Source organism: Lissotriton helveticus, chromosome 1_1 (assembly GCF_964261635.1).
Source record: "Lissotriton helveticus chromosome 1_1, aLisHel1.1, whole genome shotgun sequence".
NCBI classification, from domain to species: domain Eukaryota; kingdom Metazoa; phylum Chordata; class Amphibia; order Caudata; family Salamandridae; genus Lissotriton; species Lissotriton helveticus.
Genome location: NC_136057.1, coordinates 1441030796 through 1441056835, shown reverse-complemented (window position 1 = coordinate 1441056835; position 26040 = coordinate 1441030796). Strand labels below are relative to the sequence as shown.

The 26040-nt window shown below is 46.6% G+C and overlaps 1 protein-coding gene across 4 annotated transcripts in view; it reads right to left on the bottom strand.

Moving 5' to 3' along the window:
- Nucleotides 1-26040, bottom strand: part of CC2D1A (coiled-coil and C2 domain containing 1A) — a 322722-nt gene that overhangs the window by 103778 nt on the left and 192904 nt on the right. For all 4 annotated transcript variants that reach the window (XM_078685567.1, XM_078685558.1, XM_078685572.1 and 1 more), the window contains exons 14-20: nucleotides 25708-25880; nucleotides 23780-23902; nucleotides 21399-21457; nucleotides 19522-19638; nucleotides 11598-11671; nucleotides 2889-2947; nucleotides 2539-2590 (exon numbers count right to left, since the gene is read on the bottom strand). In XM_078685567.1, coding sequence (XP_078541693.1) covers nucleotides 2539-2590; nucleotides 2889-2947; nucleotides 11598-11671; nucleotides 19522-19638; nucleotides 21399-21457; nucleotides 23780-23902; nucleotides 25708-25880 — 657 coding nt within the window. The remainder of the gene's footprint in view (nucleotides 1-2538; nucleotides 2591-2888; nucleotides 2948-11597; nucleotides 11672-19521; nucleotides 19639-21398; nucleotides 21458-23779; nucleotides 23903-25707; nucleotides 25881-26040) is intronic.

Here is a 26040-nt window from a genome sequence, read left to right as displayed (position 1 = left end):
TGGTTAAGCTATTATAATTTAGAGATGGAGGAAAAGGACATACAACTCACCATACGGAGATATGATGGTGATGGGCTTAATACCTCAGAGCCTACGAATAGTTGAGGGGTATGGGACACATTTAAAGAGGGGGGAGTGGGACAGGGGATTTATTGAGAAGAATTGCTACAATGCGAACTCTGTATTCTTACCAATTATGATTGTCACCTACTGTATTACACTGGTGCTATGTGAGATATACCTGCTGATATATATATTTTTTTTAAATAATAAATAAAAACAGTTTAAAAAAAACAAAAAAGGATGCACTCTTTTTACACCCTCAGCGGCACTTGGGTGGCCGGGTGCAGAGTGCTGAGGCCCACTGTTATCCAATGGGGGATAGGGGGCCACCGGCTGGTGGCTGCTGACGAGCAGGCCACTGGGTTGTGGGAGCAAAGCTCCTGGACTTAAGCTCAGGGCAAATTGGGGTTTAGGCCAGCACAAAAGATGCACCCTTAGGGTCACTGGGGCAGACAGGTGCAGAGTGCGTTTCTGGCGTTGGGTTCCCTGTAGCTTTTAATGGGGATTCTCCGGTTTGTAAACACACTGCAGGCTCTGGGACGAAGGTCTTCTGGGTGCGACCACCACTTGGAGAGGTAAATTGGGATGTTGGGGGTTGGTTAGGCACCATCGGTTGGGCCACCCAAGGCCGTGGGGTGTCAGGTGCAGGGGTGACTTTTCTAGTCGGATCTTCTTACCAGCTCCTGGTCGCGGTTGGGGGGACTTTCCGGTTTGAGGCTGCAGACGTCGGCGAGAGGCAGGTCATGGATCACTGGATCTCGGGTCAGGATCGCCGGGGAGACCTCCTCTTGGTGTTGGGCCACTCAGGCAGTGGGCGTCGGGTGCAGAGTGGGGCAGACCCGCTGATCCTTGCAGAGTCTGTTGTTGAACAAACACAGTGTTCACGGGAGACAGTCTTTGGGATGGAAGGCAGGCAGGTCCTCCAGGTTTCTCTAGGTTGCTGGCTGCAGGACACTGGGATTTCGCTGAAGCAGGTTCAAGGTGGGGACAGGCCTGTAGGGCTGGGGTCAAGTCAGTGGGCGTCCTCCTCTTGTTAGCTTCTTTTCTTCTTCTGGTTTCTTGTCTGAGGAAGCAAGGTTCAGGGTGCCCCTAAATACTAGATTTAGGTGCGTTGTAGGTAGGTAAAAAGGTTGAAACCAATGAGCCCCTTCCCTGGTGTGGGTACCCCCGCTATTATGCCACCCTCCAATGGGAGGGGGGCATAAGCCTTTCCCTGGTTGGCTGGGTCCCCCCCCATCTGCAAGATGGCGGGGACTGAGAGTTGTGCTTCACCTCGCCAGCCCCACCTGAGGGGTGGAGTTGGCAGAGGTGGGCACACCTCTCTTTCTCACTTATTTTTCTCGCCGGTTCTCCCGCCCAAAGGTGGGGGTCAGAACCAGTGGGGACAAGTTGCTGAAAGCAGCAAGTGGCCTGGGGAAGCTCACAAAACTTCCCCTTCGTGTACCCTGCCCATCCTGGGGGAGGAGGCTTGGCAGCTCATCCCAGGATGTGCATTGTTTGAGGCCCCCCCGAGAGCAGCAGGCTCTCAACCCAGGGGTCCAGAAACATGTCTGGTGGTGGCAGCTAAAAGTAGCCACACTAGTGGTAGGTCGTTTTTCAGGGGGCATCTCTAAGATGCCCTTTGTGTACATTTTCATTAAATCCCACACTGGCATCAGTGTGGGTTTAATGTGCTGAGAAGTTTGATACCACACTTCTCAGATTTCAGTGCAGCATTATGGTGCTGTGGAGTTTGGAATGACAGACTCCCACCATATACTCCTAATGGCAGAATTGAACTTACAATGTCTAAGAATGGACTTAGTCACTGCAGGGGTACAGGGCTCAGGCTCCTGTACCCTCACCACGGGTATAGTGCACCCAGCTAGAGGGGTGACTGATCTATACCAGGGCAGTGGGTTGTAGGCATGGCACACAGGGATGTGTGCCATGTCGACTCATCACTTTGTTCTGCACTAAAACACGCAGCCTGTAAAGGCAGTGTGTGAGTGTAATGGTACAGGGCCTCTAAGGGTGGTTGGCACAATAAGTGCTGCAGCCCCAAGAGATTTTCCCTAGTCAAAGTGCCATGGGTACCTGTGGTACCATTTAACAGGAGCTGTGGCCTGTGGCCAGAGATGCCAATCGGATTTTGTTTTCAATGCAGTTTTAGGGAAAGAACATAGGCCCTGGGTACCTGATTGGAAGGAGCCCAGGGCACACTCAGTAAAAGCACATAAGCAGTTCAGCAAAAAGTGGGGGCAACCATCCATAAAGAGGACACTTTCTCACAGAGACCTCAGGAATCTGAGGTCGAAGTTGCTGAAAGAAAGGGAACTGTAGATTGAAAGAGAGGTGGTCCAGTGGCAGAGGAACAACAGGCTGAAAGCTAAGAGGTTGAGAGGCAGAGGGGCAGAAAAACAAGGAGGTTTACTTTGAGATTGCACATGGCACATACAAGCTCCATTAACAATCACTGTAATTTGATCTACATACCAGGGCCATTAGTGTTCTTAATCACATTTGTTTTGTCCCTTTGAGCTTCTTCCTGCAAAAGAAATCCAGATGGTTAGAGCAATAGTGGAGAGATTCAAAGCAACCACAAGACGTCAAGAAGAAAGCATAGTGAAAAGAGTACAGTTGTATTATATATGGATATTTAACACACCCCATCTAAGTCATGAAAAGAGAAAAACTGAAACAAATTTATAGAGGCATGAAAACATCACTTCTTATGACTCTTATGACACTGCAGTTACCAGAATAACTTATCTTCCAAGTCATGCTAAACTCTCCTTCACCAGCCAACACCCTCCAAACCAGTTGTTGCACCATTTTCCACTTACCATGTTGGGATACGGGAACTCAAAACGCACATAGGAATCAAGATCATTGGGAGAGCTACCTAGAGAAAGAGATGGAAATACGTTTAGGGAAATGTGAGGCACAGAGGACAGAGAAACAGCAGAGATCAAGAGTATTGAACCACTGAGCACAAGACATTAAAAACACACCACAAGCTGCATTCAGGAGGATTCCACGAGTACAACAAATCCTAAAGAACTGGACTTGGAGGTCACAGCACCAGTCGCCATCAAGTACAGCCACAGTGAGAGCCCAACAACCATTGAGCAAAAGAGGTTCAGATCAGACCACGTTCCACCATCAAGAGTAGTCAATAACGTCCTGAAAAAGAAAGCATCAGGACAAAATGCTATCCAGCATTCATTGAGTCTAACAAACACCTAACAGAACACCACCATCACAAAGAACAATGCAAGAGCAATGCAGTGTTTTTTGAGAGTTCAACGACTTCTAGTTCAACAATTTCTTTAGAGTACAAGACTAGGCATCAAGAAGAATGCAAGAGTCACCATACGGAGAGTTCAGAATACAACAATACCACTGAACATTAAAGGCCCGATTTAGCTCTTGGCGGGACTGGTCCCGCTGTAGCTTTTTGGCGGTCTTCCCGCCCACCACCTTGGCGATCCACCAGCTCGATTTAGATTTTGGCTGGTGTGACCAGGGGGCGGAGGGGGGTCCTCCCTCACTATCACCCCCTCGATGTCTTGTCCCCTCTTTTTCTCCAATGCAGCGGCCTGAAGACTGGAAAGGGGATACTCCATGCACTTCGACAGCCCCACGAGAAAACGAAGGGGACTGTTTCTTTAACTGGGCTGAGTTCGAGCCCGGATACGCCCCCTGGTCAGCTGGTACGGCGGAAGTAAATACCGGCTCCCCCGGGGCTCCAGTGTGTTCGGCACCCGGAGAGGAAGAGGAAGCGTGGAGCAGAGGCGGAGGTGAACGGAGGAGTGAAGGCACGGAAGGCGCGCAGCAAGAGACCGGTGGAGAAGCGACCGAGGAGGCAAGACCACCGACTGGAGAGCCAGGAGGCCAACGTCAAGGTGCTTCGCCCAGCCACGCTTCGAGGGAAGTGTGGCTCAGCCAGGTTCGTGATCGTATCGTGGGCTGGGCAGGGAGAAGAGGTCTTAAACCTCCTTAGAGCACCCGACGGCGACCTCCCTTCACTGTTCCCCAATCCCCACAACGCACCACCGGCACGACGAAGGGTTCGGATGCACGTGTGTTTGTCCTCACTCCCTTTCTCTATTCACGTTAGAAGAACCCGAGCGTTTCACTAAAGCGGGTCTCTTCTTTTTGTTTGTTTCCCGAGACTCAGCGGCCACGACGGACTCGAGAGGGACCACAACTCCCAGAAGTCCACGGGAGGGAGGAAGAACCGGCGCGGACCAACGAAAGGAGAGAAGTTCCCCGGCGCGTCGAGACACTGAGCCTCCCTTACCATACTATCGAAATGTAACGCCGCGAAGGCGATTGCTAAAATCAATAAAGCCACTGTTACCCAGACCTAAAACTCTCGTGTTATTGTCCATCCCGCCACAAGTGGTGGAGAATGCGGGCACTTCAGTAACCATCTGTCAGCCCAAGATGGAGGAACTACTACAGACACTCGTGAAAGGGCAGGAGCAGTTAGGCTGGGTCGTGGAGCAACAACTGACTGCCGCTCAGGCGGATCGTGACACGTCAGGAACACCGTAGCCACCCAGATAGAGGGGCTCCAGAAAATCATCGGGGACCCCAGTAACCCGGCATACAGAGAACCCAGAACAGCTCACCCTACACCCTCAGGGATTTCCCTCCAGAAGTACGTCCCCGGGGAAGATCCCGATGCCTTTCTGACCAACTTCGAGAGGGTTGGTTTGGCATGTGGATGGCCGGCGGAGAAGTGGCCTTTCTTTCTTGCACCCCTCCTGACACACGAGGCCCAAGCAGCTTTTCAGGTGGCAAATGCCACGGGCCAAACGTCGTACGGCCAAATCAAAACCATCATCCTAGATCACCTGGGTCTAGATAGTGAAGCCTACAGAGTGCGCTTCAGGAAGGAAAGGGGAACGCCGGGAGACAATCCGAAAACCCTGTACTTCCGATTGAAAATGGCTGCCGACAAATGGCTATCTCCCCAGACCAGCACTAAGGAAGAAATAATGGACAAAATATACCTCGAACAATATCTGGAGGCTCTACCGTATGGTACACAGAAATGACAAAACTCTAACCTGACAACACTACAGGCTATGGAAATGGCGACCACCTTCTCCAGGGCCCAACCTCAGCTACATCCAATTGAGCCAGAAAAACCTTCCCGGCCCCCCTCTCGATACGAAAAGAAGCCTCGCCCTCCCCCACCGGACTTCCATCCTGTGCGTCCCATGAGGCCAGAGATTCCGAGCTTCAAAGGGCCGCAGTGTTTTGAGTGTGGATCATGGGGACACATAGCCCGTATGTATCCCCAGAAAAAACCCACAGAAGAGCCGATGGATGTGGGCTACCTACCGAAACCGATCCTGTACACCGCCGAGTTAGGTGGGGCGTTTTATGTAAGTGTAAGGGTGAATGGGGTAATAGCAAAAGCCCTCCTCGATTCCGGCTGTAAGCAGTCCGTAGTGCAGAAATCCTTGGTACAGAGCAATCAGGTTGTTCCCGAAACCGTAGTCCATATTAAATGTGTCCATGGGGATGTCAAGGGGTACCCTGTCGCGTACATACCCCTACAGATGACGGAAGGGACAACATTAGAGGTCAAAGTAGGAGTACTAGACACTCTACCTGAAGAAATCATAATAGGGACCGACAATCCCCGATTCCTAGAGACCTTCACCAGGACCCTAAAACAAGAAAGCTCCCTATACCCTAGGGCCACTCCCGCTATGATCACAGCCGACCCATGGGTCACTGATCGCAGCTTCAGGTTCGCCCAGGCCAACGATGCCAGTCTGTTTAACGCCTGGGAACAGGCCCACCAAACACAGGACGACCCCAGTCCGCGATATCCCCGTTTTCTGATTGACAAGGACCTTTTGTATAGACAGGGGAACCCCACGGATGAACCACAATTACTGGTCCCTCATGACTTTAGAGAGCAGATTATGTACTACTCCCACACCCACCTGCTAGCAGGACATTCGGGGTCTGAAAAGACAACACAGAACGTGCTTCGTTACTTCTATTGGCCAGGAGTATACAAAGACATAAAAGAACACTGCCAAGCGTGCAACATTTGCCAAAGGAAGAATACTACCCGCCCGATAGCCGTACCCTTGCAGCCTTTGCCGATAATAGGGGTACCCTTCGAGAGGGTAGCCATGGTCCTGATCGGACCACTGCCCAAAACGAAAAGGGGACACATGTACGCATTGGTGATCGTGGACTATGCAACTCGGTTTCCAGAAGCGTTTCCCCTCCGAGCGCCTACCACCAAAGCCATAGCAGACAAATTCCTGGAGCTGTTTTCCCGAGTAGGGTTCCCGAAAGAAGTGATCACGGACCAAGGCACTCCGTTTATGTCGAAACTTATGCGAGAGGTGTGTGCTCTCCTCAACCTCCACCAGATCCGGACCTCGGTATATCACCCGCAAACGGACGGACTGGTGGAGCGTTACAACGGCACCCTCAAGGCCACGATGAAGAAAATGCTGACTATCAACGGGAGCGAGTGGGATCGCATTCTTCCCTTGGCCCTGTACGTGATAAGAGGACAAAGACAAAGCAGTCTCGGATGTTCGTCCTTCGAGATGTTATATGGACGACAACCCCGAAGCCTGCTGGAAATGACTAAAGAACTATGGGAGACGGAGCAACAAGGGGACACCAGATGCCTCCTCGAATACAGCCAGACTTTGAAAAACACCTTGGGCAAAATCAGGGATCTTGCCTACTCCCAACTAGAGAGAAACCAAGCAAAACAGAAGTCCTGTTATGACAAAGGCAATAGGTGGAGACGACTGGCGGTGGGCGACTGGGCTCTAGTTCTGTTGCCCTCCGCAACAAAAAAATTCCAGACGGAATGGCAAGGACCACACAAAGTGATTGAAACCATTGGAAAAACAACATACAAACTACAGATAACACCCATAAAGACCCAAATATACCACATTAACCTGCTAAAAAAAAATGGATAGGACCTCCCCCTATGGCTCATCACCTCACCCTACCAACCAGCTCCAGTACCGTATCCACTATAGACAAACTCGTCATCAACGAGGACTTACGAAAAACGCAGCAAGAGGAGTTATTGGCGACTCTCCACCCTTTTTCACAGGTGTTCTCTGATCTCCCCGGGAAGACGAAGTGTATCGAACACTGCATAGAGACACCAAACGGAACCGTCATCAAGCAACGACCCTATCGCATACCTGCGGCGAGAAGACCAGCCATACGAAAAGAAGTACAAGAGATGCTACGGTTAGGCGTAATCCGACCCTCCAGAAGCGAATGGTCTTCGCCGATTGTCATGGTGCCCAAACCTGATGGCAGTATACGTTTTTGTATGGACTTTCACGCCCTGAATGCTGTGTCCTCGTTCGACGCCTATCCGATACCACGCATCGATGAGTTAATCGAGAAGTTGGGACAAGCAGAATACATCAGCACCATCGACCTGACCAAGGGATATTGGCAGGTGCCACTCAGAGAGGAGGACAGGAAGAAGACGGCGTTCGCAACCCCTGACGGGTTATTTGAATTTAATGTCTTACCCTTCGGTCTGCATGGGGCTCCGGCAACGTTCCAAAGGCTGATGAACGAAATATTGCGAGAACATCAATCCTTCAGCTCCGCTTACCTAGACGATATCATCGTATTCAGCTCGTCTTGGGAGGAACACCGTCAGCACCTGACCACTATCCTGACCCAACTACAAGAAGCCGGCTTACACGTCAACGCCAAGAAGTCCCGCATGGGCTTTCAAAAAGTGAAATACTTGGGATACCTGTTGGGTCATGGACTGATTGAACCACAAATAGAGAAGATCAGGGCTATTGCCGATACTCCCTTCCCACGCAACAGAAAGGAGATGAGGGCCTTCCTAGGTTTGATTGGATACTATCGCAGGTTCATACCTTCCTTCTCCGACCTAGCAAGCCCCCTCACCGACACCCTAAAGAAAGACTACAGACCTGTCGGGTTCAGAGAACCCACAACGGACATGTGGAAAGCATTCAACGTCCTCAAGAGAACCATCACCACCAGTCCGGTGTTGACATACCCGGACTTTACACGCCCCTTCATCTTGCACACGGACGCGTCTGACTACGGGGTGGGGGCTGTGTTGTCGCAGCTGTCTAGTGAGGGTGCTGAACATCCCATCCTGTATATAAGTCGGAAACTGTTTCCCCGCGAGGTCAAGTACCCAACGATCGAAAAGGAATGCCTGGCGATCAAATGGGCAATTGAGAAACTCCGGTATTATTTAGAGGGTCACCCCTTCACCCTGTACACAGACCACGCCCCCCTGACCTGGATGAGCCGTAATATCTCCAACAACCCTAGGGTGATGCAGTGGTTTCTCACCCTTCACCTTCACGATTTGTCACCGTAGAGGCAGGGACAACGGGAGCACGGACTTTCTCTCGCGGTTCCCTCTCCCCGATCGGGAGATTCCAGGGGGGGTGGTGTGTGACCAGGGAGGCGGAGGGGTCCTCCCTCACCTACACCTCCTCGATGTCTTGTCCCCTCTTTTTCTCCAATGCAGCGGCCTGAAGATTGGAAAGGGGAGACTCCATGCACTTCGACAGCCCCACGAGAAAACGAAGGGGACTGTTTCTTTAACTGGGCTGAGTTCGAGCCTGGATACGCCCCCTGGTCAGCGGTACGGCGGAAGTAAATACCGGCTCCCCCGGGGCTCCAGTGTGTTCGGCACCCGGAGAGGAAGAGGAAGCGTGGAGCAGAGGCGGAGGTGAACGGAGGAGTGAAGGCACGGAAGGCGCGCAGCAAGAGACCGGTGGAGAAGCGACCGAGGAGGCAAGACCACCGACTGGAGAGCCAGGAGGCCAACGTCAAGGCGCTTCGCCCAGCCACGCTTTGAGGGAAGTGTGGCTCAGCCAGGTACGTGATCGTATCGTGGGCTGGGCGGGGAGAAGAGGTCTTAAACCTCCTTAGAGCACCCGACAGAGACCTCCCTTCACTGTTCCCCAATCCCCACAACGCACCACCGGCACAACGAAGGGGTCGGATGCACGTGTGTTTGTCCTCACTCCCTTTCCCTATTCACGTTAGAAGAACCCGAGCGTTTCACTAAAGCGGGTCTCTTCTTTTTGTTTGTTTCCCGAGACCCAGCGGCCACGACGGACTCGAGAGGGACCACAACTCCCAGAAGTCCACGGGAGGGAGGAAGAACCGGCGCGGACCAACGAAAGGAGAGAAGTTCCCCGGCGCGTCGAGACACTGAGCCTCCCTTACCATACTATCGAAATGTAACGCCGCGAAGGCGATTGCTAAAATCAATAAAACCACTGTTACCCAGACCTAAAACTCTTGTGTTATCGTCCATCCCGCCACAGCTGGGCACAAGAGGGAAGACCGCTGCGGTCAAGCTGACTCCGCCAGGATCTGTCTCCCGGGTTGACTGCATCAGAAGATGAAGCGGCTGATTGAGGGAGTTCCGCGGACATTCCCACCGTCGAGATTACGAAGTGCCTTTCTGATGAGGCAACTGTGGCAAGGAAAGCTCCAAGCTCGGGTTGGCGGAAACCAAGAAAAAGGGGTGAAAACTAAATGTTTTTCGGGTTCCCACCACCGATTCGGTCTTCAACGCCATTGTCCAGATCTCGCTGTGCTGCTGCTGCGAGACCACGACGCTCAGCCACAACGTTGTCGCAGGATTCTAAGGTAGGCTTTTCTGGTGGATGTGCGTGTACAGTCAAAGGTGTGTGCATGTTGTTGGTGTGCAATTCTATATGTAAAAACAATGGCCAGTACACAATATCTACATATACACACAACATATATGTGTATTGAGATGTAAATAAGTAGTTCTAACCGGTCTTCATGCCACCATTGCCCCACTACATAAGAACTCCGCCAGCTCATCGGGAACATAAATCTTAATTGGCTTAGCACAATGTTGCCAGGCTTACGGCGACGAAGTACTGCTAGCCAACAGAAAAGACCACAGCAGTATGTCTATTGCCGCAACATGTAAATACGGCAGGCAGGCCACCGTCACCTTTGCGGAGTACTTGGGACTGCCGGCAGGGTGGCGGTAAGACCTCAAAGATCTAAATCAGACCCTAAGCACTGGGAGATGGCAGGAACCACTGATATTAATCAGAGAGTCTGTCAGCCCCACTAAAAATAAGACAAGGCATGGATGACAGAGCCAGCACACAATCAGAAGATTTGAAAGACCATGACAAATCCTAAAGAACACAACCCCATATGGAATACAGGGCAAGAGCCCCCTTCAAGGGCAATCAAAAGTGAGTGTTGGATCACTGATGCACAAAGGACCGTCAGGTTAGAACAAGAACTGCCATTAGTAAACTTTTAAGAGAGTCCTAAACACTTACTAAAGGGGAAAACGTACAGGTGCAAATACAGGCAGCATTTGGAGCCAAGATTCTGACAGACACCGAGCACAAATCAATGCAGAAGGGACAGACCAAGAACCAAAACTGGGAGTGTTTTGAAATAGTTCATACACTGAAAGGGAAGTCATGGCATTGAGGGTACAACAGGAGGAACGTTTGGGAGTACTCAGATTCCCACAACCTACTGAAGCTTGAGACTAGGCATATGGAGTATATTACTTTCAGGAGTATATTCAGAGTACAAAAAAACGTACAAAAACAGGCATAAGATACACAGCACACTCTGCCATTGTTTAAAGTGAAGTTCCTTGGTTATATAAGCTTGAACAAACCCAGAGAAAAGAAAGACATGTAATGACTTTCACTAAACAGGGTTTACGTAGTGTCATGGAAAAAATCTGAACTGAACTGGGTGTCTTGGGAAAAAACATGCTTGTATAAATTTGTGTAATGTAGTTTTCATGAGCTAGAAAAAGGCACATTTAAAAAGTATGATAAACACTAAATGATAAGACAAGGCTTGAACGATGAAGCAATAGTCACCACTGGGTGTATCCTATAAAAACTGAACAACAGAGTCGTGAAGCATGGAACAATCCGTAATACTGAAAGAGTCTGTACAAAAACACAGTACATGACAAAGCAGAGAGGACAGGGCCAGAAGCACCAACAGAGCAGAGAAAGGATATGATTATATCAAACAAAGGCATGGACGACATGTCATGTATTCACCTTAATACTGCAAACACATGGCTTCTGCAACTCCTCCACACTCTTTCTAGTTCTCTCCCTCAATCACACTAACACACTTGGGGGCTCTTTCCATCCCTCAGCAGTCGATCTGTCTCCTTTATCCTTCAATAATTCACATGTACCCAATACCCATGCAATCCACCTCACTTGCCCATCTACTGTCTTATACCTTGACAGTATGCTTTCAGTTAAAACCTGAAAAACGTTTGCAACATCTTTACTCCAAGTGTATATTCATCAGGAGTACTGCAGCAATCTAAATGTGCTATTATACACCAGCATTATATTTAGAATTTATACTTCCCCATCTCAAGTTTACACCATGATACTCTTCATCTATCAGTGCTCCTCCTGAACAGGCATAGTTAATTCCAGTATCCTACTGACAAGTACACTCTGCTTTGCGCTCACCTGGAGGTGCCGGTAGATTGATCCCCTTCACCACAATGAGCACCATGTCGTTGGTATTCAGGTCGGGGAAGATCCTGAAAAGACAGAGAGGTCTCAAATTAAATAATATACAATCTAAGCTGAAATTAGGCCATATTAATACAAAACGCCTCCCTTGATCACTAGATGATGCAAATATTTGTTTGAACACAGGGCATTAACTGATTTCTTGTTACCTTTACTAAAATGAAGGGACTTGCTGGCTTTTCAAATAATGGGCTCAGAACAGTCTAGCTGTATTTGTGATACAGAATAATTTATTTTGTACCGACACAATTGTTTGTTTCGTTTTGTTAGCCAAGCAAGTAAAGATACATTCTTACATTACCTCAATGAGGGACATCTCACAAACATACACTCACAATCAGGAAGCAAGCAGCTAAGGCTGATTCTAGTTCCAATTATTTTCCAGCAGGATATCTTTGCCACCACAGGAAAAAAGTCAATAGCGTTGTATACTGTTCCAAACAATATTTGGAAGCACCAAATGTGATTGGTCCAATGTGCTAAAATAACTCCCCCATAGCCAGTGAGGAGCCTAGGCCAGCCAGACCACTTTGTAGCCCAGTGCCAGAGCTCATCGGGTCACTTATTTACAAGGCAATGATACAACAGCGAAACAAAAGTAATTGCATCTCCCAAGATCAAATTAACAAAAGGGTAGCCGTGCTCGAATACAGCTTCAGTACAAGCGGTTTCATGTCAATGAAACCCTACCAAAGTATTCCTAAAAAAACTAACTTATGTAATGATTTTTTATATAGGGCAAACAACCGATTCATTCTAGAGAATTAAGTAGCTTGCTGCTTTCAACAATATCCAACATGAAGCGCAGGTGGAATGTAGTCTTTCCCCATTTTGCCAATTCACCATGCTCAAATCAGAAAGAAGTATCTTGGATTATGAAACTTTTGACAATGTGTCTCGTCATCTTGTATTATAAAATATATCAAAAGGGTATTCCAGGTTTAAGAGCATTTGAAGAATCTACTGATTATCGTTTCTATATTAGAACGTATTGCTACAAATTCAGTAAACATGGCAATAGCTTTTGAACACACAGTGGGTCATTTAGACCCTGACCGAGTGGGTTAACTATGAGAAAGTGGCAGTCCACCAATCCTGCCAAAATCAAAGTTCCCCCACCTCTTTAGAGGCAGTAGAAAACCAGCTTTGCGTTGCCCATGTGCCATAGGACTGCCCCATTCCTATTAGGAAACCACCAATCTAGAACACCTCCCTGTTTACAGTAGAGTGATTGCCATAAGATTTCCCTGCAATGCGTGGAGGTCCCAGGCAGTTAAATCAAAGGCCACTTTAGGCAGGGAGAAAACTCCCTGCATATCCGGGCTATTGATAGTTTGTTCAACATAAGCAAACTTTAGTTTTGGGAGTTTGTGGTAACCAAAAAAGAAATACAGAGGCGGCCAAAAGAACAAGTCACTTGCTCTGCATTTAACTGAGTCTACAGTGGAGCCACAGGTGTGACAGGCTTGGAGAAACCCGCCAAGGAGATGGGAATCTCCGACTAGGGCAACCTAGGCTATGGCCTCCACTCACCTGGTGGCCCATCAGGCAGCATACCCAACTCTAAATGAGGCAGTTGATCTTTATATGAAAACAGTGACTTCAGAAGATTTACATTGTTACTTTTTTTTGCCTTTTCTTCAAAAAAGATTCTTGATCCCATTTACCAATTTTTGTCAAAACTTTAGTCATTAAATGTTTCTTCTCTTTACTACATTGATTTGTAACTTTTACTGACTGATTTTGAGACAGTACTGTTGTTTACATCATTAAGGTCACACATTTTCTCTGAAGGAATCCTGTCATTTTAAGTCACAGCTACCAAGGGGTAGCTCAGGATTCCTCAATCAACCTGCTTCACTTAACAAGATGCTAGATTACTAATTTTCTGGAAGATAATACCCTGCTCTCACCTTTAATAATCCAGTTTCTCACAACTAGGCTCAAAGATAGGCTTGCACAGGAGATAGTCTGGTCAATGCCTTATTGACCCAAAGAAGTACGGCTGCAAATAACCCAAGAGACCTATTGTGCCGAGATATTAGAATTTTGTGTTTAATAAAAATACAGGATGGTAGGACTTAAAAATCTAGAGGGCATCCTTTTTCATATCATAATTCTGGCCTCATCCCATGTAAAGGGCCTTGTCTAAAAGCTAGGACTCCCTGAAACACTTTTAAGACGGGGTGTAGGGATGAAAAGTTATACAGGAGTTTTTATATTTTTCAGTTGCTTGACTGTTGGGCAAGCTACCACGACTTGGAGCACAAAGAGCACCTCTTCAAGGCTTTCAGCTCTTCCACATGTTCTTCCCCCAAGGACGGGAGAGCAGTGTGATCTAGATATGGCCTAATGTCATTGGAGAAAGGGGAGGGGGTAAACCAACCTCCTTCTCTCTGTAAATACTCATGCTAACACAGCTGAAATGTAGCTATAATAGAAGGGGCAACCCAAACTCTTTGGACCGCATGTATCAAGTATTTTACTGGTCGAAAACGGCCTGATTTGCAGAATTGGGCTGTTTGCGACCGGTCAAATGCTTTTTGGTATGTATGAATTTCAATTCGCGATTCGGTAACATGTTACCAAATTGCAATTTGGACTTGCAAATAGATACCGATTTGGTATTAGGAAGGGGCGTGTTTAGGGCATCCCTTCCCAATACTGAATTGCAGCGGCAAGTAGGAATTTTTATGACCGAAATGCAGTTGCAAAACTAGCATTTCACCACTTACTTCAAGTAGGTGGTAACCCATTCCAAAAAAGACCCCTTCCCCTTTGTGAATGTTCGTAAAAATGTTTTTTCCACGGACCACTGCCTGCTCTTAAAAAACAAGCCTTTGCAATGCAATAGGTGTCGAATTTGCGAGAGTTTAAGCTATTGGCATTGTAAATAACAATGCCTTTATTTATATGTTTTGATAATTTACACATAAATAAAAGGCATTGTCGTGTACAATGAGACTAGCTCAAACTCTAGTAAATGCGAGACCTATGCAAAGAAGCAGCCACCATTGTCCCGGGCTGCCTAGACAGTGAAAGCACGCATGACATGCTGAATGTTGCAGAAAAGCATGTTGTGCTTGCAGTAGGAGGAACTACTTAAATAAAACAGTGCGTACAGACTAAACAAGCATTTGCAATGCAATCGGTCTTGCCTTTAGGACCTTAAAAGTATTTGGAGATGCAGCACGTTATCGCACATTACTACAACATAGCTTAGCTCCCATGTATTTTTAGCACAATGACATTCCCATATGACGGTAATCACGACAACACATTGAATACTTTTGAACTTGTCAATGACTCCTGTGAATACTGTTTCTGATTAAATAAAAAGCCCTGCATTATTACCACTAGAGAAGGAAGACATGCAAGCGAGTTTGGTTACAATAAAACAGCGTTATTTTGTGGGAAAGACAATATTTTATGTAGACCGAAAAACAAGATGACTACATTTTGTAACAAAGCATAACCACTGCATCGCAGATGGCAACCTAATTTAGGCACAAAGAAAACAGTGCTGGCTGATAGCGCCGTCACACATGCAATACAAAACTGAGATATTAAAGCATATACTATCTCAAGCTTTATATTTGAACACATATCTATGTATGTTATATATGTTATATATGCCGGTAATCAAATTAATATTCAACATTAATGCAGGACAAAAGGCTAACTTAATCATTTTACAAGTTAATAGATATTTATATATTACTTAAGTCGCACAAGAAAAGGCCGCGAGCAAATGCGTACTTTAACCTCCTTCGTGTCGTGCTACTGTAAAGCCGCCTATTTGCGGTTGACTATACAATAAAGTGTCTGTGTTCCGCAATAAGCATGTGCTGATAGCGGAAAGTATAGAGGGGCGGGGGTGACAGGGTACCACTTAGTGAGGCGACCGCAATGCACGGGGAATTATGACAAAGGAATGGCACGTGTGCATGACGTAAAGGGTAATAAAATTAATGTGCGGCTTTAGGAAAAGAACCCAAGAACGAGCCTGCTCCCCCCACCCCCCTGCATATGTGTTCTTTAAAAGGGGTCTTTAACATTCACAGCATTTGAATGCCATACTGTCCGGATACAGGTATCAAAGGAGTAGACTGGCATACGCACTTCGTGGCTGAAGAATTTGTGAACACTCATATGAAATTAAAAAAATTAGTGGAGGAGTTTAACTGGACATGCTAGCATTCGGACACCTGTTTTTTTCTGAAATAATGCCCCTTTTGAAAAATATTTCTCAACCGCATTTTCTGTTGTGCTTCAGGTGACTGTGTTCCAGACATACTACAGAAAGGACCTAAGATTATTCTGCAAACATCTCGTTTGAGCGCAGCCTTCAAATCATGAGGGTGGGGAAATCTCTCACTAATCGCATTATCCCAGAGATTCCCGCCACAACATGGGGACCCCGGGGGAGGAGGAAGGTCGCACTCGTTGCGCGTACATCGGCTGGATTTTAGAATTCAGTGAGGTGGGTGATTAAATGTATCACAGATGGGCCCACGGCCGAAAGCCGCAATATATTGGAGTAGCATAACAAGGCCACGAGTGCACGCGAGGTGCTCACAAAGAATAGAGTTCTTAGCACTATATACATGGGCAGGTTTTATTATTTAGAAATAAAAAAGACAACATTCATTTATGGTCCGATTTAAATCATTCTTTCCTTTGTAATGACTCAACGAAATCTAGGAGGCATTCACGTTTAGTGGAACAGATTAACGCGAGGAAAAGCGAAAATAACCAGCAATAACTTCGGCTCTAACAGGGAGAAGTGGCATTCTTTAGGATTACGTCAAGAACCGCTCGTGTTTTCCTGGCAACCACCAGTCATCAAGTAAATAAATACTTCCCGTGAGATATCGCCATGTTAGTTGTTTGAAACCGAGGGCGCATAAGGTGCTCATTGCTAATGCACACTCGTGAGTCTTGGAGCACTTGCGGGTGGGTGGGCAGTCTTTTCTCACACAGGGTGGAGTGTGCACTGTTTGTGTTTGAAGGCCGGGGCGTGGTACCCATGTGGTTCAGAGTGTCAGGGGCGGCTCTAGGCTCATGGCGGCCCTGGGCAGGGAGCATAGGTAGGGGGCCCTGGAAGAGGGGGTCCGGGCGGGGTGGAGCGTGGAGGCCAGTGAAGAGGGGGGGTCAGGGTGTTTGGAAGTGGAACAGAGCCGGAGGCCGCCAAATCCCTGCCAGGGGCAGCCACGCAAATATGTATCCATCCTCAGAGGATTATTATATTAAGGATATATATTGCCGTGGTGGCCCCTGGGGTTTTGTGGCCCTGTGCAGGTGCACAGCTTGCACATGCCTAAGGCCGCCCCTGCGAGTGTAACAGCTTCTTGTCATGAACCTGCATTGGAGAGTGAAGACAGAGATGCTTTATGTTAGCAACACTCAGGCACCACCGATTGTAGGGACCGCATTGTTTGTACTGCCTTAGTTAAACTATGCCTGCTGGCTAATGCGCGCACACGTAGCGAGCTTTCTCTGGAGCCCTGAGAGAGGGCTGCCTTCCATTCTGTTTGCTATGTAAAGTGCCTCTAAGTGACTCACCTACTTAAGGTTCCCTGGCAGCTCTAACACAGCGCGCCCTAAAAAAACACAGAGGTCATTGTTTGGGGTTATTCCTCAACTTTGCTGTCGGCCTCTGGTACTGCCACTGAGTTTACCAAGCGGTGCCAACTGTCTCGCAGGTGTTAGATGATGTCAGCAGCAATGAGCGTGAGATGCACACCTGTTGCAGTCCCTCAATCCCCGCACTGACGCGCATATGTTCACATAAGTGTTTAAAGCGGGTGTGCGCCCAGCTTGTGTGGCACCCCTTGTGTACACACGCCATGCTTCAGGCACCACTCGAGCGTACTGTAGATGAGGGCCCGTGTTCCAGGGTTTCCCTTTCAAAGAAACAATAGCTGTCAAAACATACACATGGTGCACTAGGATGCGATCCAATTAGGAGCCAGTGAAAGACACACACAACAGCCGAGGCACCGCCAGCTGCCTTTTTTTTCGGATTCTTCTCTTGATCAATCATGTCCTGGCAGCGGGGATGGGAAAGGGCAGCAGGGATACAAGGCTGGAGCTAAACCCGCACTCATGCCACCCACCCTCGGCAGCCCCAGCTGATGAAAATAGCCTTTCTGTAAAGGAGGGGCGCGAGGAAACTTTACTCCAAGCAGCTCCGAACAGCTGAGGTATATTTAGAGACATTGAGTTGTTTCCCAGCACGCTGCGCTCCTGAATGAACAAGGGCTCGCCGTCTGTTTTCACTCAGCCGCTTGTTTATATTTGCATCGCGCTTTCACTTTCACTGAAAGTGCGATGCAAAAATAAACACTGGGCTGAGTGAAAACAGATGGCCCTGACAAAGATGAGAAGATGCTTTGTGACAGCGCAAAGCAGACGAGACAGTCCAGATGGGCCGGATAAAAAGGTGAAAGGGCGGAAACAAAAATACTTCATTTCCAATGGCAGGCCACCGTTTAGCATTAACGGTGACGCCAGCCAATGGAAATGAGGGGCGGGGCTTCAAGTCCCCTTCTGAAATCTGCTCTCTTACAATATCTCTCACCCAGCGAGCAGCGCTTTGCGCTGCAACGCCATTAAAGACCTAAAAAGACTTACTGTGTGACAACCAAAGTAAAAGGGCCAGTCCTCATGGGAGGTTATGAATGAAGACAAGGCTGTACTAAAGAGGGACTAATAAGCCTATTAACCAATCAGAAGCCAGCATTTACAAAGGACAATGACACAAGCCAATGACAAATATGGGCAGAGAGTGGGCCGGGCTTCTATTCCATACTCCAATACAGCATGGCTCGCAGAGCAGCGCACGCGCTGTACAGGCTCGACCTAATGAATAGAAAACGTTTGATTTTTCTTTTTTAAACACAACCCGTTTTCCTTTAAGGAAAACGTGCAGCATTTAAAAAAAAAAAATTGCTTCATTTAACAGTGTCACAGACATGGTGGTCTTCTGACCCCAGCAGGCCCCCATCCCTGTGATTTTATCAATTCCTAATTGGTCGCAAATTACAAACGGACTCATTATTAATAATGAGGTAGGTCGATTTGCGACTCATTAGGAAATGCTAAATGAAACTCGTGGAGTTTCCTAAATACAAACAGAGATTACCTAATTGAGCTTCTCAGAGAATCGTCATCAGGTAATCGCTATTTGAAATAATGATACATGTGGCCATAGCTTCTCTCATCCCTTATGGCTGGCCAGATCCTCCTGACCCGCATTCAAATAGCATAGAATATTTAGCTAAAGCTTTCTTTACAACCTTAATAGGTTGCTGAATCTGTATAGATGTTGAGTGCTCAGTTTACAATTCTCAAAGTCCACAATGACGATTCTTCTCCATCTTTGGTTCAGACTTAGTAATAATTGTGGTGTTGCCTTCAATCAGACCAGTGAAAGAGGCTTAATGTTTTAAATACTAAAATGGGCGAGCCATTACACTGCTTTATCTTAAAAAATTATCTGACCTATTTTTCTAAATAGTAGAGAAAATCTGACTATACTTCATTAATGGTGCAGGCTGTTGGAAACGTCAATCCACTGCCAACTGCCTCTAATAGGCATACAGCAAAGTGATGAAAAACAACGGTAGGTTGGACATAGTATGAGGAGCAGGATTAGAGAGACTAACATGTCCTGAGTGTGTTTTTTATGTCTTTAAGAGTCACCAAAATCCTGCAAATTAGGATGAGGAACCATGTGCCTTACCTGCCACAGCAGCTATGGTGAGAGGACAGGAAGAGTCATAAAGAAGGAAGCTCTAGTGAGGGCTGTGAAACATTTGTAAAGTCAAATAATGGCTGTAAGGTGAGTACCTACTTGACAATACTGAAAGTTCGCTCCTCATAGTGAAACTTAGGAAGCGGGAAACCCTTGGCATGGGCCTGTTTCAAAATCTCAATGTTCTTCTTACCGTCTGCTGCCATCTTCTCAAACCTAAGCAGGAAAATAACAGGTGAGAATCATTGAGATGCCAAGGTATAAGGCACTCTACACATTGAATTTGTTAGGCAGAGGTCGGGGCACATAAAAAGTAAAAGCAGAGGAAGGGGCTGGCATAATACAGAGCAAAGACAGTGAAGCACAGAGACAGTTGAAAATTGGGAGCATAAAGAGTGAGGGGGGGACTGAAGCATTGAGTGTCAAAAGGGCAGGAGTAGAGCTAGCCTTTGACAAGGGGCTGGAAGAGTGAGCATGAGAAGAACCAGACAAGAGTGCAGAGCTAAGAGCTACAACAAAGAGGGCCAGAGTCAAAAGAAACAAAGGTAAAGTGGTGGAGTCAAGAAAGGCAGAAAGAGTTGGGATATCGGAGGCAACCAGGATGAGGTGGGGGAGTTTGGACGCTAGTGACACAGGAACAGAGCTAAGCAAATTTGGAGGCAAGAAAATGGGATTTCCAAGACTATACCCAAAAAACGGGCAGAATCAAAAACAAGCGGGGGCACAACAGAGAGCAAGAAGGGTAGAGCCGAGAAAAAGAATGGAAGGGGGATTAGCAGATCAGGAGATGCAAAGAACTAAGCAAAATAAAGAAAAAGCAGTCCAAAGGAAGATAGTGCAGCAGGAAGTACAGGAGAAGAAGGCAAAACAGGTTGAGCGGACACAGAAAAGGGGGCCCAATCTGGAATAAACAGAGTGAGGTACAAAGCATGGAGAGGTGGCAGTTAGAAATTAAAGGGGGGCTTTGGAACATAGCCTAATGAGACCAAAGGGACGCCAGAGGTAAGAGGGACAGGGGGCAGGGTGGAGCAGAGCTGTGCAAGAAAGAGGAAGGCACGAACCAAAGAGAAAAGAGATGGGGCTGAGCTTAACAAGGCAGACATGGAGAGTCAGAGGACGTAAGATAGAGGAAGGGGCCTGAGAGACGCAGGTGGGAAAGGGGTCCAGCAAAACACAAGGTGGAGTCAGATTCCAGTGGCAGAGAGGTGGTTGGAGCTCAGAGAAACAAAGTCTAGAGATCAGCGAGAAACAGTGGTCACAGAGTTCAGGAAAAAGGCAGACTAGAGTCCAAAAAGACAGATGAAGGTAAGATAAGTATCTATCTCAAGATGAAAGGAGGAGACTCTGAACTAATCAAGTTAGAGTACTGCAAAAGCTCGGATAAGACAGGCGAACAAAGACCAACCAGGACACAGGAGTGAATGGAGTTGCCATTAGCTTGATGTGTGTAGAACACATTTTCAGTCCTAGAATTTTATATAATAAATCATCCTCATCAGGTGCCTAGTCTAAAGGGGTAAAATCTAGATCCAGATAATTGGCACATTTTTTAAATATCCACATAAGATACATGTACACACAAGTGATCTGAATTTACAGAGACATATTGTTCCAGATTGGATCCTCCGGGCATTAGGTTGGACACATCTGCCTTAATCAAATTTGTTAAATGGGTACAAACTAATAGTAACTCTTTTCCAAATTGAACTACATGATAAATGTCAGTCCAGGACTTGAATAAGATGTCTGGATCACGTGAAGTGAGATGGGAATTTTATAGTGGGGTCGAGAGCACAGCGAGACAGCGGCGGCCAAAAAAAAGCAAGACATAGATAGGGCAGCAGCAAAGCAAGACAGCAAGGAGAAGGGGAGCCAGACCAGAGTGAGAGAAAAGGTCCGAAACAGAGCAAGAGAGGGGGCTGGGAGAAACTATGAAGATGCTGAAGCAGAACAAGAGAAGGTGGTAGAGCACTTACTTGGTTGTTTCTGTGATGTTCCCCAGGTGAGTGAACTGCTTTGAGTAAGACATACACATCTGGATGACAATGGAGAAATTGTTAGAGGCCATGGCATGAGTTCCACTTCAGAAAAACACCATTCAACAATAGTTGTTGTATAAGCTTTATTTCGATGGCTCGCGTCATAAAAGCTATAAAAACACAATTTTAAATAAAGAATATAAAATTAGTCAAGTTATCATTATTCCAAATCGACTATGTAACTCATGACTAGGATCAGTGAGCAGATGCGTTTCTTTCTTCTCTGTTTTATTGTTTTTTATCTACACTCTGGCATCAGGTGTTCGATTGTAGGAGATATGGGGATATTGATGTGACTGAACTTTTTTTTTCTCTTCTTTTTGTTCCGTGTTGAATGTGCTTTTTGTTGAGGGGAAGTTATTGTAATGTTGTTTGTTTGCTTTTTGAAAAACAATTAAAAACAAATGTAAAAGAAATTAGTCAATTTATACAAAAACATGTTACAAGTATATACAACCAATACATTCTAATACCCTGCAGAAACTAGGGGACATCGTGCTGTTCGGCAAGTCAATAGTAGGGCTATCGATAATAAAACATGGTAGAATAAAAATATACATACATTACATTCTAAAATATATAGGGAGAGGCACTGGGATGCTTCCTGTTACCATACAGTTTCAGTTGAACCCAATTTGCAGACCCCCGCAGGGAAGCACTGTAGGGAGACTAAAAACAGTAAAGTGCACGTGCAAGGTATTTAAATAAGCCATGGGTTACCATCTTAAGAGCCCTGCATCAGTTGCATGTGGACCTCATGCTACTGCGGACTGCAGCGTTCCTGTCTGGATCTTCCTTCTTATGATCCATGCATGGCTTAAGAACTTGGCCACACTACTGGCAAAGAGCGGTCTGGAGTCTAATCTAAGAAAATATGCAGGGCAACGCAATGCTCCTGTGTGCCCAGTTGCCGGCAAATCAGTTTTGGCCACTTTGCCATCGTTGTGGAGTATGCCTGACATGCAAACATAAAATGGGCAACACTTTTTACCGGGGCCTTGCAGCATGGACAGTCCTTTGGGGTTGGATTACGTGTATGCCAATTAGCTCTAGTTTCACAGACAGGGAGTGTTCCGAACCAGAAATGGATATATAAAGTTCTGTCCCGTGGGACCTGAAATATATCTAAAAAGGGCTTCAAGTATCTTTCCTGCTTATGAAGATAAAATTCTGCAGTTAGTCTCCCCAAATTTGATTTGCTAGATTCTTGTTGGTCCACCCGTTCCCAGTAAAGACGCTTGAGCTCTTCTTTCCTCGGTGGGTTCTGTTTGTCCCATTAAGCTCAGAGCCCTATGGCTGACATCATTTTCCTAGCGTTAGAAATCCATCCCACTTTGCTACTGTGTCTAGCCTGATGACCTCAGAAAGGGTTTCCGCGTAAGGCAGAAGCTCTTGGGTTCGCTAATGCGAATCCAGAAAAGCAGCAGCCGAAGCCTTACTACATCGCCAATAGATCGTCTGCCCCTATCAAGCATAAGGGAAGTGAGGGGAACATATTTGGGCACCATCACTAGTTCCCTAAGGAACTTATGTTCTGATCTGCAGAGGTCGTGGGTCTTCTCAAATCCCCACAACTCAGCTCCATACAATGCTATACTAACTGCCTTTGCTTTGTAGACCTGAAGGGCTGGCACTACCCGTCTACTGTGCGATGAGCGATGTTCCTTCCCAAGTGATCCCGCTACCCTTTTATGGCTCATCAACATCTTTGTAAGGTGGTGTTTCCAAGACATGTTGTCTGAGAGGCGGATACTAAGATAATCAAAGGTACTAACTCTTTCTAAGGGTGTTCCTCTAAGCATGGGGCTGCCTCTATACGACTTATGGGGGTTAAAGGCCATACATTTTGTTTTTGAGGTATTCATTACCAGCCCCCTGGTATCGCAGAAAAGTTGGAACCTATTTAGAAGTCGCTGTAACCCCATGGGGGTCTTTGACACCAACAGGGTGTCGTCTGCGAACAAGAGGGTCGGTACTTTATCCTTCCCCAGGATTGGTGCGTCTGCTGAATCTTCTTGCAGGAAACTAACCACTCCATTCATATAGAGGGAGAATAGGGTGGGAGACAAAACACAACCCTGTCGAACTCCCCTGAACTATTCAACAATAGTATGAAGGGCCCTTAATGAGCTACCCCGGAGGTGAAAGATGAGGGAAGAAGACCCAAACTGCGCAAGGTGCATATAATAAATAAGCGGGTTGCTTAACAGGGGGGGGCTACAGCAGGGCTCAAATTCATCTCTGTGCTCACAGGAAAAATTATTGTTTGGAATAAGAGGTGGAAGGGAACAGCAGGAATGTAAAGCGATGAGCCCCACCTCATGCTGCTGCTTCAGTAACTCCATCAAGTCGGTATACTGTGCTGTCGTTTTCGCTGTAACGTTACTTCCACGGCGCGGAGCAAGGGTAAAATCCTCAGCATTCACAGGGGCCTGAGGCACCTAAAATCAAAAGTGAAAGAAAGGTTATAAGTGCCCAGAAGAAAAGAAGATCTTACCTAGTAACAGGGTGCAGTTTGTGCATTTCCTCAGTCATCCTAAAACAGAGATACCAAAAAGGGAATGGGTTTATAATGCCCCAGTCCTTCAAGATCTGGAGAAAGAAGAGTTACACAGCTCAGAGACTATAGAATCTAGAGAATCGCTAAGCTAAGCAATGACAAGTTCAAATTATTGACTCAACAAGCAGAAGATAAATGCAGAGCTCCCAAATTCAACCAAAACCTAAGCAAGCCCAACCCATTTCAGACAGCATACTGAAACTGACATTTCCCAAATTATCTTCGACTGGTAAAGCTAATTTTTAAGGACCTGGAGTTAATTTTTATTGTAGATCCCCCTAATGCCAAAAATATTTCAGCAGCACACAATAGAATTTGGAACACCCAGGGTCAACAACATGTGGAACTTTACTAAATACGCAACCCTCCATGAACCCAGCAGATAGTTCCTTTGTTGTTGCTCCTTAAACAGTAAGTACTTTTATGCTCAACATATGGTTTGTGACATCGCTTGTGTTTTTAGGTTTCTTGTTATGCTCATTTTGTATTCACTCACACTTTTTTATTCTTCTCTTCATAGTCTGTGAATGCTGGTTTGTCTACATTATGCTGCCTTGGAGTGTTCCCCATGTATCTCTGCAGCCTTTTTTTATCACTCACACCCAACCTGGAAGATGTGCCCTTCTAGGTGTCTGTTTCTTCAATGCTGATGCACTAGAAAGTACCAGTTTGTAGGCCTTCTGCTCTCTGGGAAAGCTCAGCAAAGGGGTGCACCCAGGCCATGTACATTTACTCAGCTGGGAAACACGAGTGGTCATCTGACAACTGATAATACTTCATTTTCTGCTCTCCCAATGTCAGTGATTACAGGCAATTCCCAGACAGCAAACTTTTTATGTTGTGTGTTATTCCTACCCTTCCCTAACAGTATGGCTGCCAATTGCTGCAACACCAGCAGCCAACTTAGGTAGGTCTCTTCTAGTGTTCCGAATGAGAATTTTCTTATTTGCCAGATATCAATTCTTGGAAGCTGTAACCAGGTTTCTAAAACCAACTGTCTTTCGTGAGATTGAAACTGTGGAGTGGAACAAATGGGAATGCAGGAAAGAGTAACTGGGAAGGGTTAGGATAACCTACCTTAATCTTGCATATACTACCCTTTGGCAAACCTCTACAGAAGTGCCTTAGCAAATCAACCAAGGCTTACTCGACCATGTATTACAGACAGGCTTCGATTATGGGTGGCCCGGGTAGGATGCAATATTTATCACACAAAATAAAATGGGACATGGCGTTGGTCGGAATTTATCATGTGCAATAATTATCACTCGACGATGGGCAAAGAGTGGACAAGACAGAAAGTAAACCGAATTCAGAGAGCTCGGTTTACTTTCTGTACATATCATTGTTTTCCTCATCTCTGTTACAGGTGGTAGCAATCGTAGTGCCAGAACTACCAAAGGGCAAATTCAGTGTAAGAAATGCCTCAGGTTCAGTGATGTCACTGCAGCAATGTCCCTTTAGATATCCTCTTTCTTTGGCATTAGTTTTTACATAACTTTTGCCTGCCCATCAACATAAACTCAGGCAATCTGTTATAGGTTTTCAGGCCATTATTTACTGTCAGAAAAAGCCTCTTAACATCTACTCACCCACACAACAGTACTCAAATATGTGTCCCAGTAGGACTTGACACCTTGTAAGACCAATCACATCCATATATTTGGCATGGGTAGATACTCTCACCTTACTGATATCAACTGGTAGCCCACTCTGTGACGCCTCTATCATAGGGTCAAGCCCTTTAGCCTGACGCAGGAACTGCTTGGCCCCTTCCATGTCGTTTTTCTGCTTTGCTCGCAGTGCTGCCTGCATCAGCTGCTTCTTACGGCCTTCGAGAAAATCTAGCTGCTGCTGGGCTGGAAAAAAGTACAAGAGAAAGTGAAGTGGTAGGTAGATATGACAGAAAAGGTAGCTGAGACAGAGGAAATAGTAGAAATAGAAATATAAGGCAGACTGAGAGGAGATGGAATGAGCGGGGAGCTGGTAGGGGAATAAAAAGTCAAGGGACGAGAAAAA